Source organism: Pan paniscus, chromosome 15 (genome assembly GCF_029289425.2).
Source record: "Pan paniscus chromosome 15, NHGRI_mPanPan1-v2.0_pri, whole genome shotgun sequence".
Lineage (NCBI taxonomy): Eukaryota > Metazoa > Chordata > Mammalia > Primates > Hominidae > Pan > Pan paniscus.
The window spans coordinates 53,987,810-54,002,254 of NC_073264.2; the positions used below are offsets into that span (position 1 = coordinate 53,987,810).

General features: G+C 38.5%; 1 protein-coding gene across 4 annotated transcripts in view; it reads right to left on the reverse strand.

The window, feature by feature from the left end:
- Positions 1-678: 678 nt before the first annotated feature.
- The window catches only part of FERMT2 (FERM domain containing kindlin 2), a 93,886-nt gene continuing 80,119 nt past the window's right edge, over positions 679-14,445 (reverse strand). For 2 of the 4 annotated variants that reach the window (XM_003831706.5, XM_034937560.3), the window contains 6 exons: positions 8,172-8,278; positions 7,826-8,047; positions 4,422-4,442; positions 3,749-3,873; positions 2,983-3,124; positions 679-1,948 (listed from right to left, as the gene is read on the reverse strand). In XM_003831706.5, coding sequence (XP_003831754.1) covers positions 1,775-1,948; positions 2,983-3,124; positions 3,749-3,873; positions 4,422-4,442; positions 7,826-8,047; positions 8,172-8,278 — 791 coding nt within the window. In that variant the 3' untranslated portion in view covers positions 679-1,774. The remainder of the gene's footprint in view (positions 1,949-2,982; positions 3,125-3,748; positions 3,874-4,421; positions 4,443-7,825; positions 8,048-8,171; positions 8,279-14,445) is intronic. The other 2 variants (XM_003831705.5, XM_034937561.3) reach the window with 1 other exon arrangement.

The following is a 14,445-nucleotide window of genomic DNA, read 5'->3' on the forward strand; positions in this document are numbered from 1 at the left end:
GTAAGTGACATGTAAGTTGGTGACCTGCACAGTCACTTACTAAAGATGAGGAAAGGGAGTATATTTTAAAATGTTTAGTGGAAAGGAGCTCTTAGATTTAGGAGCAAGGCCTGTTATGGCTTTAGAGTACAAAGAAAAGTCATAGAGAATGTCATCACAGCCTTGTCTTAAGATGGTGCCACACTACAGCAGGCACAGGACAAAGAACTGAATTTGGATGACGGTGACAGCAATGACAAGAGAAAAGATGCAAGGCTGTGTGAGGGGAAAATCAACAGGAATTGGTCTAATTACATGCAAAGGGTAAAGGACTAGAAATCTGAGTCTTGAATGATGACAGCAGTAATGACTGGGAGTAAATTCATAAATGTATTTTTTTTGTAAACCAAGAATAATTTTGTTATTTAAAACAAATTCTGCCACAGCCAACTTCTATTTATAAGTACATTTCTAACATTTAGATATTACACATTCATTTTTAAGTATTAAGAAAATGAGGGCTTTTCAATTGAGGTGAAAGACTATCTTTGAGATAAAGTATCTCTATCTGGCAACGCTGTGGAATACTAACCAGTTGTTCTCACAAAATAACATGCAGGCAAAGCAATTCCAAAAGGCAGAAGTTCATTTCTACTAAATTAATACTATGTAAACATTAAAAACAAGTACAAAAATAAATATTAAATAAAAGTTTTGCTTTTATTTAAAATAAAATGCATTTATACAGTCTTTGAACCATGGATTATTGAACAATACTGGTAATCCACCTCTCCCTCGCACCCTTTTGGGCTATGTGAGCTAGGAATTTTCTGACTAGCACCAATACAGATTGTAACAGCGCAACAGACTAGAACATGGCCAGTCCAGGCATTAGAGTTAAGGATATTGTGGCAAATCATGATCATAATGAAGTCATTCTTAATTTAGTAGATATTAAAACTGCACGTTAATTATATCTCTTAAAGGCATTTAATTAATGCAGAGATTGCTACATTTAAGCCATCTGCTAGTTGTGAGTAGTTTTTAAAAAACTGTACAATTTTATAAAATTTGTGTTTGTACATTAGTTACACAAAATGCATACTTCATAGAACTTTACTTCATATTGTAATGCAAAGAGTTGCATATTTTAGGCAGACAGTGATTATGCTGGTGAATACTAAGTGTAATACAATATGGTGTAAAAATAAAAACACGAGACAATATACATAACATGCTTATTCAAGGACAAAAACAAATCAAGCACGACGGACTAATAGCATTTTCCTTCAAGGTCAAACACAATGACATTACTAAATATCAGGCCTCCTGCATGCCTGATTTATTTGGGGGTAGGGGGAGGAATTAAATGGCTACCAGAAGTAGGATATTTTAAAACATGATATCAAATTAAACATACATTAAATCACATGCATTAGACATGATAAATAGAGTTCATATAGGTTAAGCCCTGGATAGCTTTAAAATAGATGGCTTGTTTCTTACAGTTTGGCTAGCTTAAATCAGTGATGGTTTGTTCCTGATTTGCCCACTATTTCAGTTTCCAATTCATGGCCCTAAGGAATGTGTGCCAAATTCAAGTTTATTATATCATATCATGATAGATTAATAGTCGTGCTTGTTTAGTGCACATATTAACTGGTCTGGTAAGGCAAAGAAGTTTTCATGATAAAATGATAAATTTCAAGCTTACTTTATTAAGCAGCATATAACAAACAGCTTTTAAAGTTAAATATTGTTATGGCCGTGGAGTTCCATTAAACAGTATTTCTATTCACACCCAACCACTGGTAAGTTTGTAGAACATCTCTTCATCTAAACTCTCGTTTTGGTCTTTTGCACGTGTTGAGAGAAATATGTAGCCACCAATGAATTCATGAACCACTTTGCAATCTACTTCAGTACAAATGAAGGACAATCGTACTTCATCTGCAAACTCTACGGTGACCTGGAACAAAGACAAGAACCATCAGTGCTGTCCCAAATGCTAGTTGGCTGGGTCCACACAAAACTACTGTGCTACTTAAAGTCTGTCGTATCACAAAACACTTGTTGATCCTCAAATGATCAGTCTGTCTAAAACCTAAACTAATAATGCCTTTAAGTAAGTCCCAAAGAAGAAGCTAAGTTTATTGCCCTTCCCCTACACTTTAAGTTTTCATGTTCTGAAAAGGAAGACTAGGAATGCAAGGGTTTTAGGTCGCTCAGTTCTCAAATGGTCTCTGGTGATTCAATTAATGAGAATGCCTCTCTTCAAGTCGTGCAGGAAAGCCTACTTGCTGTGTTTTAACATTTGCTTCAGATACTTAAACTTTAGGTATCACGTTTGAGTATTTCAGAAATATAAGATTCTTTGAAGTAATAGGAATTGATACAATAAATCCAATATGATCCTAAACCAAATGACTTATTAGTAAAAGATGGTTCATTTTAAATGATATTCGTATACTCCAAGACTGGGGGCAACATGATGTACAGTGGTAAATGTGCCAGGTTTTTAAGCCTAAAGCATCTGAGTTCGAAATGATTCTGTAGTTACTTTGTGCGTGGTCATAGACAATGATGGCCCTCAGGTCTCTCTATTGCAGTGTCTTCATTTGTAACGTACGGTAATCCAACTACCTTAAAAGGCTGTGATGAGGTTTCGAGACAGGGTACTAATGTAAGCCTCTAGTATCATGTCTGGCACAGGGTAGGCATTCAACAAACAGTAGCTGCTATTTCAGAGTAGATCGGCTTTATCCATTACAGAAAGACAAAAAAGGCAACATTCTAAGCAAATTATGCACTTAGAATTTTAGTAACTGGGCTAATTATGAAATAGGCAAATTTAAGTGAGAAATGAATAGTCAACCACGGTCTGTCTGTACTTTAAGAGGTGGTGGTACAAATAATCAGCAGAATTTATAGGCCTTTTTATTCTTAATGTACTAATTTGTATCAGAGAAGGACTATATTCAAGTAACATTGTTACGAGTTTACCATTTTGATTTCCCAGTTGACATTCCACTGTTTCATGTTGCTGAAACGCCATGTTTTAATTGCATCTCCAGTGCTGGCATCCATCCGAATCAGTCTGTTGTATGCAATTCCAATAAGTTCTTCTTTTTTGCCCCCTTGGAACCTATAACATTTAAGAAAAGAACAGTTAAAAACATGTTGTGGGGGAACATGTTGGACTGCTTTTCTTCAAGATAAGTGTTCTCTCTAACCCTAAAAGAGTACTATTCTTTTTTTTTTTTTGAGATGGAGTCTTGCTCTGTTGCCCAGGCTGGAGTGCAGTGGCGCGATCTCAGCTCACTGCAAGCTCCGCCTCCTGGGTTCACGCCATTCTCCTGCCTCAGCCTCCCGAGTAGCTGGGACTACAGGCGCCCACCACCACGCCCCGCTAATTTTTTGTATTTTTAGGAGAGACGGGGTTTCACCGTGTTAGCCAGGATGGTCTCTATCTCCTGACCTCGTGATCCACCCACCTCGGCCTCCCACAGTGCTGCGAGTACAGGCGTGAGCCACCGTGCCTGGCCAAGAGTGCTATTCTCTTAGTAGTAAAACAAACACAATTATCTTGAATTTTTAATGTAGAAATTAAAAGCTTACAAAATACATTCTAACAGTCTTTGAATTCTACTGTAATATGAGTTAATGGGTCTACATAGGTATGCTTTAGATGTTTAATATCTAATTACATGAGGTAGATTAAGCAAAAATGCAGATTAAGGTTTACACATAGATGCTTAGAACCACTGACCTTGCAATGAAGTGAGTGATGCCAAATTCAGGTAATGACTGCCAAGCTTGAATAAATCTCATCTTGGCTTCAATTAGACTCATCTGAGCTACATTCTGATGGGCCTCCAAGATTCTCGCTGTTATCTAAACATGAGTAAACATCACCTTTACCATTGAACATTATTCTCTCATGGGAGAACTGAGACAAAAGATCAAAAGATTGAATTACGTACCCCGTACCCCAAAATCATATTGTAAGAGTTGAAATCAAAATATCTGAAGCTACATTTGGACATTGTAATAATGTAATGTATAACGATTTTTCAAAATAAGTCTTAATTTCAGTTTTCATATATCAACAAAAAGTACTATTAGGAGTACATAGTTGCCACACTTGAGACATATTCCAAATGCATACATATAACGGTACTACTATTACAGAACAGCACATTCTAATCCACATATACATGAGTTTTAATTAAATTTAGCACTATGTCTATAATCAGAATGAATACCTGGAATACATGTTTCTAGCAGGAATATTTGTTAGCAGCTTTAAGGTACTTGAAATCACCATAATCATTTCTATTTTAAATTTAAATTTCACTACTGGGGTAAATTCCATGAGGGAAGGTTGTGGCTATGAATTTTTATTTATTCTTTTTCTTTTGTGGTAAATATGGAGAACTTACCAAATCTCTTATATAGCCTGGCTGTAGATGGCAATGCGAGGAAAGAAAAAGGAAGCAGAAAGAAAAAAAAAGGCAATCAGAAAAAATGGCAACGAAGCAAAGAAAAAGTTGCGGTCACCTGCAAACCAAAATTCCAGCCAAAAGTCATGCAAAAAACTACTTTAGGTAGAAACCAAGCAAAGTAAATGCAAGAATGAAAAATGAAAATGAGGAAGCAGCAATTACTTTCCATTTAGAACACTGAGAAACACTCCACATTATTTTAGAATGTTAAATGTTGCTAAAGAACCTAAGGGTAGAAATTTGTAGGGAGAAGATAAAAAGAGCAAACATTTCTTTCCCCCTACATCGTGTACCCAGTTCTCACCGGTTAGGGTAAAGCCAATTATTTTAGTAGCAAAATAAAAGTATCCAAAAGCCTTTAAAGTCTTCTCAGATTTAGTCAGATAATATGATCCATGCACTGCTTTTCAGAAATAAGAATTTGAAAGCATGAAATAAGTGCAGTGCCCATCTGTTTCTTTTTTTACACAAGAAAAGCAAACCCCTCAGTTACCATGTGTTTTTTGCATCCTTTTTCCTGGAAGGGAAAATAAAGAGATGCCGTATACTACATGAGGAATTTCGGCTTTATGGCATTAGTCATTTCCATTTAGATTAACATAAATCAACATATAGAATAATTCTTCAAAATTTAAAAATCCAGTTTGAGAGTCATATTTATTTAAAAATACCCATAGCATGTTTAGTTAATATATGTATAATTGAAGGGAATTAAAGTAGGTTAAATACAACAGGTTATTTTGATAGATCCAAAAGAAAACTACGAGTCTATGCCCAGGTAGGGAAGAATGTCCTTGTGGCCTGCACATCTTCCTACAGCCTCCAGAATGCAACTGGATACAGCTTAATAATTACTGAGCACTATGTCCAGTGTGACTAGTGTGGTATCTGACACACAGTAGCAACTAAACTTCTGAATGTCACTACTTACTAGGCACCAGGGCAATAACATCATGGTCGCTATTCTCTGGAAACAATTTTTTTTTTCTTGGTCGCTATTCTCTGGAAACAATTTTTTTTTTCTGAGACAGAGTTTCACTCTTGTCACCCAGGCTGGAGTGCAATCTTGGCTCACTGCAACCTCCACCTCCCGGGTACAGGTGATTCTCCTGCCTCAGCCTCCCAAGTAGCTGGCATTATAGGCGTGCACCACCACGCCTGGCTAATTTTTGTATTTTTAGTAGAGATGGGGTTTCACCATGTTGGCCAAGCTGGTCTCAAACTTCTGACCTCAAGTGATCCACCCGCCTTGGCCTCTCAAAAGTGCTGGGATTACAGGCGTGAGCCACTGTGCCTGGCCAACAATTTGTAAGTCTATTCCAGCAGAGTGTGGTGGCTCACACCTGTAATCCCAGTGCTTCGGGAGGCCAAGGCAGGTGGATTACTTGAGCTCAAGAGTTTGAGACCAGTCTAAGCAACATAGCGAGACCCCATCTCTACAAAAAATACAAAAATTAGCCTGGAGTGGCAGTGCGTGCCTGTGGTTCCAGTTACTAGGGAGGCTGAGGTGGGAGGATTGCTTGAGCCTGGGAGATGGAGGCTGCAGTGCGCTTGAGCTATGATGGTGCCACCGCACTCCAGCCTGGGAGACAGAGAGACTGTGCCTCAAAGAGAACAAAATACACACCAAAAAATCTAACCTATAGCTCTAGTGAGAGAAAGGAGGGTTAAAAATGTGCATTTGATTAGATGGCAACATGAAAGGCAAGGCCAGAAGGATCTTTAACCATGGACCACACACAAACTGTCCTCCTGTCAGTTAAAGATAAATCTTCAGTTGATAGTTTCTAGTCAAGAACTATCATTTAAAAGGCTTCTGAGAAAACAAATAGTTGACAGTGAAAACAATGTGTGGCAGCTCTCATTTAAGCTCTTTTATCTCCCTGATACCTTACTGTGAAATGATAAAATTGGTCAGGTTTGAAATTACTTATTGCCTTTGAAGGCAAATAAGTTCACTTTTAGAAACAAGATTCTGTATAAATAATTTTAAAATATTTAAATAACTACGAATGAAAAATGAAATTAGCACTTGCTTTACTTTCTCTTTTTAACTTACAATCTACATTCCATACAGTTCCCCAGGGCAGCATTTCCTCCATTCCTTACTACTCCCACATCATATGACCACGGGATAAACAATTTCTAGGCTTACACAACCTCTGAGACTTAAAGACAAATATTCTGTGATTAAAACTTCTGAACATTTAGGTAGAAATAATTTTAGACCCATATAATATTATTTTTAAAGTTAAGGAATTAGTAAGTGTTCTGGGCATTTCATTGAGCCTTTTTAGTATGTTTTAAAATTATTCCTTAACAAAGATTAAAGCAAAATTAGATAAAAACAAAATGTTTATTTTAAAGGTCTTCGTCCCCCCACCCCCAAACTAAAGCCTTCTCCTTTTATGGCATGATGTTGGGGGCAGAGAATACCAGGGCCTATCCCAAGTGAAATTCCCCTGTAAAGGACTTTTTATGTTGTACCAAAGAACCATTTTCCTAAGTAGCAGCCCTTTTATGATATTAATTTCCAAAGAAAAGAATTCTAAACAGAGTGAACAAAAGCAAATTTCAATGAAAATTTACCAAACTGTGTAACTATGTGTAAAATTTTGGTTAGGTTCTGACTGAAAATGTTAAGAAAAGACATGGCTAAAAATGTACTCTTGTAAAGTTTCTTTCTAAAGCTGGAAAAGCCAATTTCAACAAGAGCAGGTATTATAGATTTTGTTGAGAAATGCTGGCTGCACTTTATGTCACATTTGCTTAATTATATATGGAATAAAATTAAATAAATTAAGGAACACAAAGCATTGAGACCATATTCAATTCCCTAAAATGTCTGAAAGAACACCATGTTAACAGAAGGATTTCTGCAAGTTGTTTAGAGTAAGTTCTCAACTATTCTGTGTCCTTATCTGTTCTATTAAAATGATAAAGATTTTTTTTTAAATGACCAATTTAAACTGACTAAAGGTTACTTTATTTTCTACAGATTGAGTATCCATTATCCAAAATTCTTGGGACCAGAAGTGTTTTGGGTTTCAGATTTTTTTGGATTTTGGAATATCTGCACTATACTTACCAGTTGAGGATCCCAAATCTGAAATCCAAAATGTGCCAATGAGCATTTGAGAGTCATGTTGGCACTCAAAAAGTTTCAGATTTTGGAGGATTTCAGAGGTTCGGATTAGGGACACTCTAACTGTATTTTATATTGTAACCACCTGATACAAAATTAAGACTAAAAAGTTTTGTTTAAGAGGGCAAAAACAAAGTTATGTACAAAATTATAAAAACAAACCAGCACAGTAGATGAAGTAAAATGAAGTAAGTACCTGCTTGTTCTTATACTTTTTTAGATAGCGGGGAGACACCAAACATTCAGGAGTTATATCAGTCGTGATCTGCTCTGGTATTAACTGAGGATCTGGGTTTAAATGCTGCATCTTCAGAAAGGAAAGAATATTCTGAACTTCTAAGTTGTAAGAACTGTCCGCCATGGTCTTGCCTTTGGAGGCTAATCTGCAGGCTGCCATCCAGTGTGCATACTGTTTTTCCTGGAGAAAAGAAATACTGATGTGTGCAATGTATCATGAGGTGGGTCTTTCAAGTATAAAATATAAGGATGACTGGTCAACTCATTTAAGAAAATTGAAGTGTATTTTTAACTGGAAAACTTACATTGTCACAACGAAGCCAGATTTCATTCATGCCTTCTGCAACTGGAATCAGGAGTTTAATGTTAAATTTTTGGCCTGAAATGTTTACATCTGGGGTAACTTCACATCCTGTAACAAAACATTTTTATTAAAATGGCTAAATTTACTTTTAAGAAATCTCAAGTCAATACAAGCAGCCCTCATTTTGTGGCATCTTAACATGTTGGATTTTGCCATAGTATTTTATGAAGGCATCTGCTGCAGAAGGTAACATACACATATACTTGGGAAGCTGGAATGAAAACAACTGTATTCAGGCCAGGTGTGGTAGCTCACGCCTGTAATCTCAGCACTTTGGGAGGCCGAGGCGGGCGGATCACCTGAGGTCAGGAGTTTGAGACCAGCTGACCAACATGGTGAAACCATGTCTCTACTAAATACAAAAAATTAGCCGGGGGTGGTGGTGGACACCTGTAATCCCAGCTACTTGGGAGGCTGAGGCAGGAGAATCACTTGAACCTGTGAGGTGGAGGTTGCAGTGAGCTGAGATCGCACCGTTGCACTCCAGCCTGGGCAACAAAAGCGAAACTCTCTCTTCAGAATTTCACTTTGTAGGAGGCTTTACAGAAGGGAGTGCAGATTTACTGAACTAGGTGTTAGATATTGGCATAACAGCTGGCATAAACAAGTAGTAACAGTATAAGAAATATAGCGAAGTAGAGCTCTGCAGTCAGAGAGACTTGGGTTCCAGACCTTTCTTTGTCACTTATTAATAATAATTATGGGCCATTTAACTTCTCTAAGTCGACATTTCCTGACCTTGAACTCTACCTCACAGGGATGATTTAAGGATAAATAAGATAATACACATGTCAAAGCTTCCTAACGCTTATTCCAATTGTCCGAGAATGACATGAACAAAGCACAGTGTCATATGATCATGCAGTAGGCTCTACGAAGAAAATTTTAAACTGTTAGTAGGGCTTGCTTTTTCAATTCCTCTTGGCACAGAATATAAGATCATACACACTCCATATTCAGAAGAACAAATGTTAAAATTGTCATTTTCCCTGTCTACATAAATATTTTAGTATTAAATAAAAAGAACACTTTAGATAAAGGAGAGGCCCTCTTTATTCTCCTCCCCAGAAGCAACTCCTACCATGAATTTGGTAGATTCCCCCCTGCCCTTTGTTTTCTTTTTAAAATATTTACTACATATAAATTTCTTCTTTTATATCTCCTTTTATACAGGCTTTAGAATGATGAGAACACGTGTGACGAACTGTTTGATGTGCAAAGTTGAAATAGTTGTTTGAAAGTACACAATCTTTTGCACAAATATCATTAATAATTCAAGAGGATTTACAGTACACAATTCCATAATAATTAGGCCTCTTTTAAAACAACAAGAAAACTAAACAGGGAGAGACAAAGTGGGTGGTAACTCAGGCACTAGTGTAGGCTCAGAGGCCTACAGGGGCCACATCTCAAACACCCATTCCATGCCACCTCAGCTACCTACTTCCATGGCAACCACTGGACTGCCTCAGTTACCCAATTAGTGTACATCTGAAAGATGAAATGCAAACAGCCAATTCTGATCACAATCTCTAATCCTAACTCTTTGAGGAACCCTATGCTTTGAGGAACCCCTCCACTTTCTCCCCAACAGCAACAGAAGGAAGCAACAGCTCCCTCCTTCCCAACCAGCCTGGACCACATTCACTGGACATCAACTCCAACTGCCGAGACTCACTGTCTTCACATTATACATTCTCCTAGCAAAATCTGCACCCTAGGTAAATAAATCCCTCTAACTTTTCCTTGCCTATACTCAGGCTGCTTAGCACTGCAAGATGGGAAGAAGCAAGAAAAAAAGGTTTCACTAGAGATTCATGGATACCAACCTCAGCTGGGCCCTTTATGCTTGCATCCTTCTGTGCTTATACAGACATTTTCAACAATGCCTATTTCAAATCTTCTCAGACATCCTACAATGTCACTTGTTCTCAAGGGACAACTCCACCTCTTATGTCTCCAAGAAAATGAAAGCCACCAGAAGTTAAGTCCCTCCATTTCCTGCCACCCTACAAGATAAACTTAGCTGTCCTTGCTTCCACGCAGTGCAAGAGGCATCCCTCATCCTCCAGCTTTCCTATCCAAGTGGGCTGAGTTCATTACCATCCGAGCAACCCTGCTCCACCACTGAGATCCTCCCTCTCAGACACTAGATTTTCTTCTTTCTACTGCCACATTTCCACCAGCATTTAATTTCCTTGAGTCTCTCCCATCTTACACCACAACCTACCTCCCTTTTCTGTTACCTCTTTCCCCCTTCCTTGTCATAGATAAAGTTCATTAAAAAGCTTTGCCTCCTTTTTTTTTTTTTTTTTTAAATAGAGACAGGGTTTCACCATGTTGCCCAGGCTGTTCTCAAACTCCTGGGCTCAAGCAATCCACCACCTGCCTTGGCCTCCCAAAATGTTGGGATTATAAGCATGAACCACTGTGCCCAGCCATTTTTGTCTCTTATTTACTTCTCAGTGACTGTACTTTGGCTCCATACTCAATAAACCACTGAAGTCTACTTAACTTGTTCTTATCAAGGTCATGAACTACATGGCTAGATACTATGTTGGCCTAACTACCTTACTTTACTACAGTACTGGACACTGTTGACTACTCTGTCCTTTTGAAACAAGTTTTATCTTAGCTTTCATCATACTTCACTGCCATAGTCTTCCTATGCATTTTTTTGTTTGTTTGTTTCCTTTGCAAGGTCCCCTTCTTCTAACCTGCCCTGTCTCTTAAACATGGGTGATCTGCAGGGTTCTATTCTTCATCTTGTCTTCTCACATTACAGACAACCGTTGCAATGGCTGCACTTACCATTACTGTTACCCTATCAGTATCTGTAGCACGTGCATCTCTCCCCTAATCCAATGTCTACAGGCTAGCTCCAAATAGACATCCCACAGGCACCTCAAATTCAAAATATCCCCAAATTAAACTCATTTTTCCCCCCAAACCCAGCTCCTTTTTCTACATTCTTCTCATCTTCTACATTCTTATCTCAGTATCACACTATCCACCCAATTGCACAAGTCAGAAAAATGACCCCACTTCAACCTCCTCCCAAATAAGTCACCCAGACTATTGACCAAACTTCCTCAGTATCTATTCAATCTGCCCCTTTTCTCATCCCATGTTGATTACCTTAATTTGGATTACTATCATCTCTCTAAAATGACTCCTCTGCACCATAACTGGTATAAATATGGATCTTGTCATTTTTGTGTTAATGTTCTTTCAGTGACACGTCACTGCTGCCAGTTCAAAAAACAATCTCCTTACCATTTTTATCATCTAATGTCTGCCAGTTTCTTCTGCGACTACCTCTCATGTTAGCAGGAATCAGATTCAATAGCTATTAAGGAATCATTCATCCTTCCCCTTAAATTCTATTTTCCAGCAGCACAAAACTCTCTAGGCTTTTTTTTGAGATGGGGTCTGGCTATGTTGCCCAGGTTGGTCTTGAACTCCTGGGCTCAAGTGATGCTCCCACCTCAGCCTCCTGAGTAGCTGGGATTACAGGCATGTGCCACTGTGCCCGGCTCTCCATCCCTGATGAAGTCTCTCCATCCTCACTGAAGATTAAGTTATAGAACACCCTTACCCCTTGCTCCTTTCCTTTCCAAAGTACTATTTATTACCCCAATTGTAATTTTATCTCCCCAACATGCTCTAAACCATCCTGAGGATTGAGACTGTAAGTGGTTCTTCCTTGTATCTCTAGTACCCAGCACAGTTTGTGGCACAGGAGTTCACTTAGTATTAGCTGAAATGAATTTTTAAGAACTTTGCATTTTAGATCTCTATGAAGCCTTGGCATCCAGTCTAACACTCTCATTTCTCAGAAGAAGATACTATAGGCCCAGATGTGCTATCTTTCCAAAATCACAGATCTAAACCAGGTGTAGTGGTGTGCACCTGCAGTGTCAGCTACTCGGGAGGCAGAGGTGGAAGGATCGCTTGAGCCCAAGAGTTGGAGATAAGCGTGTACAACATAGTCTCAAAAAATGAAACAACAAAAATCATAGGGCTTGTTTAGTAGAAGAGCAGCATCCAGACCATTTGATTCTTGGTCAAGGTGTTATCAGTGCGGTGCCTGTGATGAGTGCGATGATCAGTGTGATGAGTCCTTTGAGAGGACTTGGGAGCAGTGGGATGAAAACTGAGAACAGCTTATAAACTTATTAATTCCATGCCAGGACTTGACCTCTTAGTTATACAGGAAGAAGGTTAAGATATGACAGGGACAGTGAGAACAGGGGCCAGAAGACAGATTTAGTCTCAAAGTCAACAGTGGATCATTTACGCTGGTCCTGGGCAGCTGAAGAGGGAAGCAGGAGAAGGTTGCAACAGATCCTGAGAGCAACAAAGAATGACAGAGACCCAAAAGTGAAACGCCCATGACTGAGAGAGGAAGGTAGTGACCCTAATTAAGAGTTTCAGGTAAATTACAGAATTCCAAAATGTGGGAATAGCAATTGTCTACCCAGGACTGAGTTTTTCTATTTTTTAAAAATTTGTGTAACTTTAAAAGCAATAGTTTAAGTGACTACTAGGCAGAGCTCATGTACTAGGGTACAGATTTCAACACTGTGTTGAAATACGGTAAATCTATCCTAATGTACAATATACAGTCACGCATTGCATAACAGCATTTCGGTAAACAACGAACTGCATATACGACAGCGACAGTGCCCTCAAAAGACTATAATGGAACTGAAAAATACTGCCTAGTGACACTGTAGCTGTATCATAGCTCACATCTGTGTAAACAAACCTATTCTGCTGCCAGTAATAGAAAGATGTAGCATGTACAATTATAAGTAGTACATAATACCTGATAATGATAAATGACTATGTTACTGGTTTATGTATTTATTATACTATTCTTTTCATCATTATTTTACAAAGTACTTCTACTTAAATAAAAAAGTTAACTGTAAAACAGCTTCAGACAGGTCTTCAGGGGGATTCCAGAAGAAGGCATTGTTACCAGAGGAAATGACAGCTCCATGCTTGTTACTCCCCCTGAAGACCTTCCAGTGAGACAGGATGTGGAGGTGAAGGACAGTGATATTGATGATCCCAATCCCGTGGAGGCCTAGGCTAATGTGTGTGCCTGTGATTTAAGCTAACAAAAGGTTAAAAAAAAAAAAAATCTAAATACAAAAAAACATATAGAATAAGGATATAAAGAAAATATTTTTGTATAGCTGTACAATGTTTAAGCTAAGTGTCATTAGAAAAGGGTCAAGATGTTAAAAGTAGTTATAAAGTTACAGTAAGCAAAGGTTTGAAGAAAGAAAATTATTGAATAAAGTCTATAGTAGCATATAGTAATGTCCTAGGCCTTCATATTCACTCACCACCCACTCACACCCAGAGCAACTTCCAGTCCTGCAAGCTCCATTCATGGAAACTGCTCTATACAAGTGTACTTTTTTTTTTTTTTTTTTTTTTTGGAGACGGAGTTTCGTTCTTGTTGCCCAGGCTGGAGTGCAATGGCGTGATCTCGGCTCACCGCAAGCTCCACCTCCCGGGTTCAAGCAATTCTCCTGCCTCAGCCTCCTGAGTAGCTGGGATTACAGGCATATGCCACCATGCCCAGCTAATTTTGTATTTTTAGTAGAGACGGGGTTTCTCCATGTTGGTCAGGCTGGTCTCCAACTTCCGACCTCAGATGATCCACCGCCTCAGCCTCCCAAAGTGCTGGGATTATAGGCATGAGCCACCGCGCCCAGCCAAGTTGTACCTTTTCTAGATTTAGATATGTTTAGATAACAAATACTTACTATTGTGTTACAGTTGTCTACAGCATTCAGTACAGTAAAATGCTGTACAGGTTTGTAGCCTAGGAGCAATCGGCTATACCATACAGCCTAGGTATGCAGTCAGCTATACCATCTTGGTTTGTGTAAGTACACACACTCCATAATGTTCACACAATGACAAAATCACCTGGTGACACATTTCTCAGAATGTATCCCTACTGTTAAATGATACATGACTGTACTAAGTACAGTTTAGAAATATGAATCAGGAAAAGCACCTCTGTGTTTTAAGTGTTAAATGAAATTGTTTTGGGAGTCATTTTTGTGAAATCAGTCTGGAGCCCTTTTCCCTGGTGCTGTTGTCCACATCTGAATACTTCGAGTTAGAAAGGCCTTATCTACAAAAACATGTGTACGTACAAATGTACCCAAAGAAGAGATGGGCTGGGC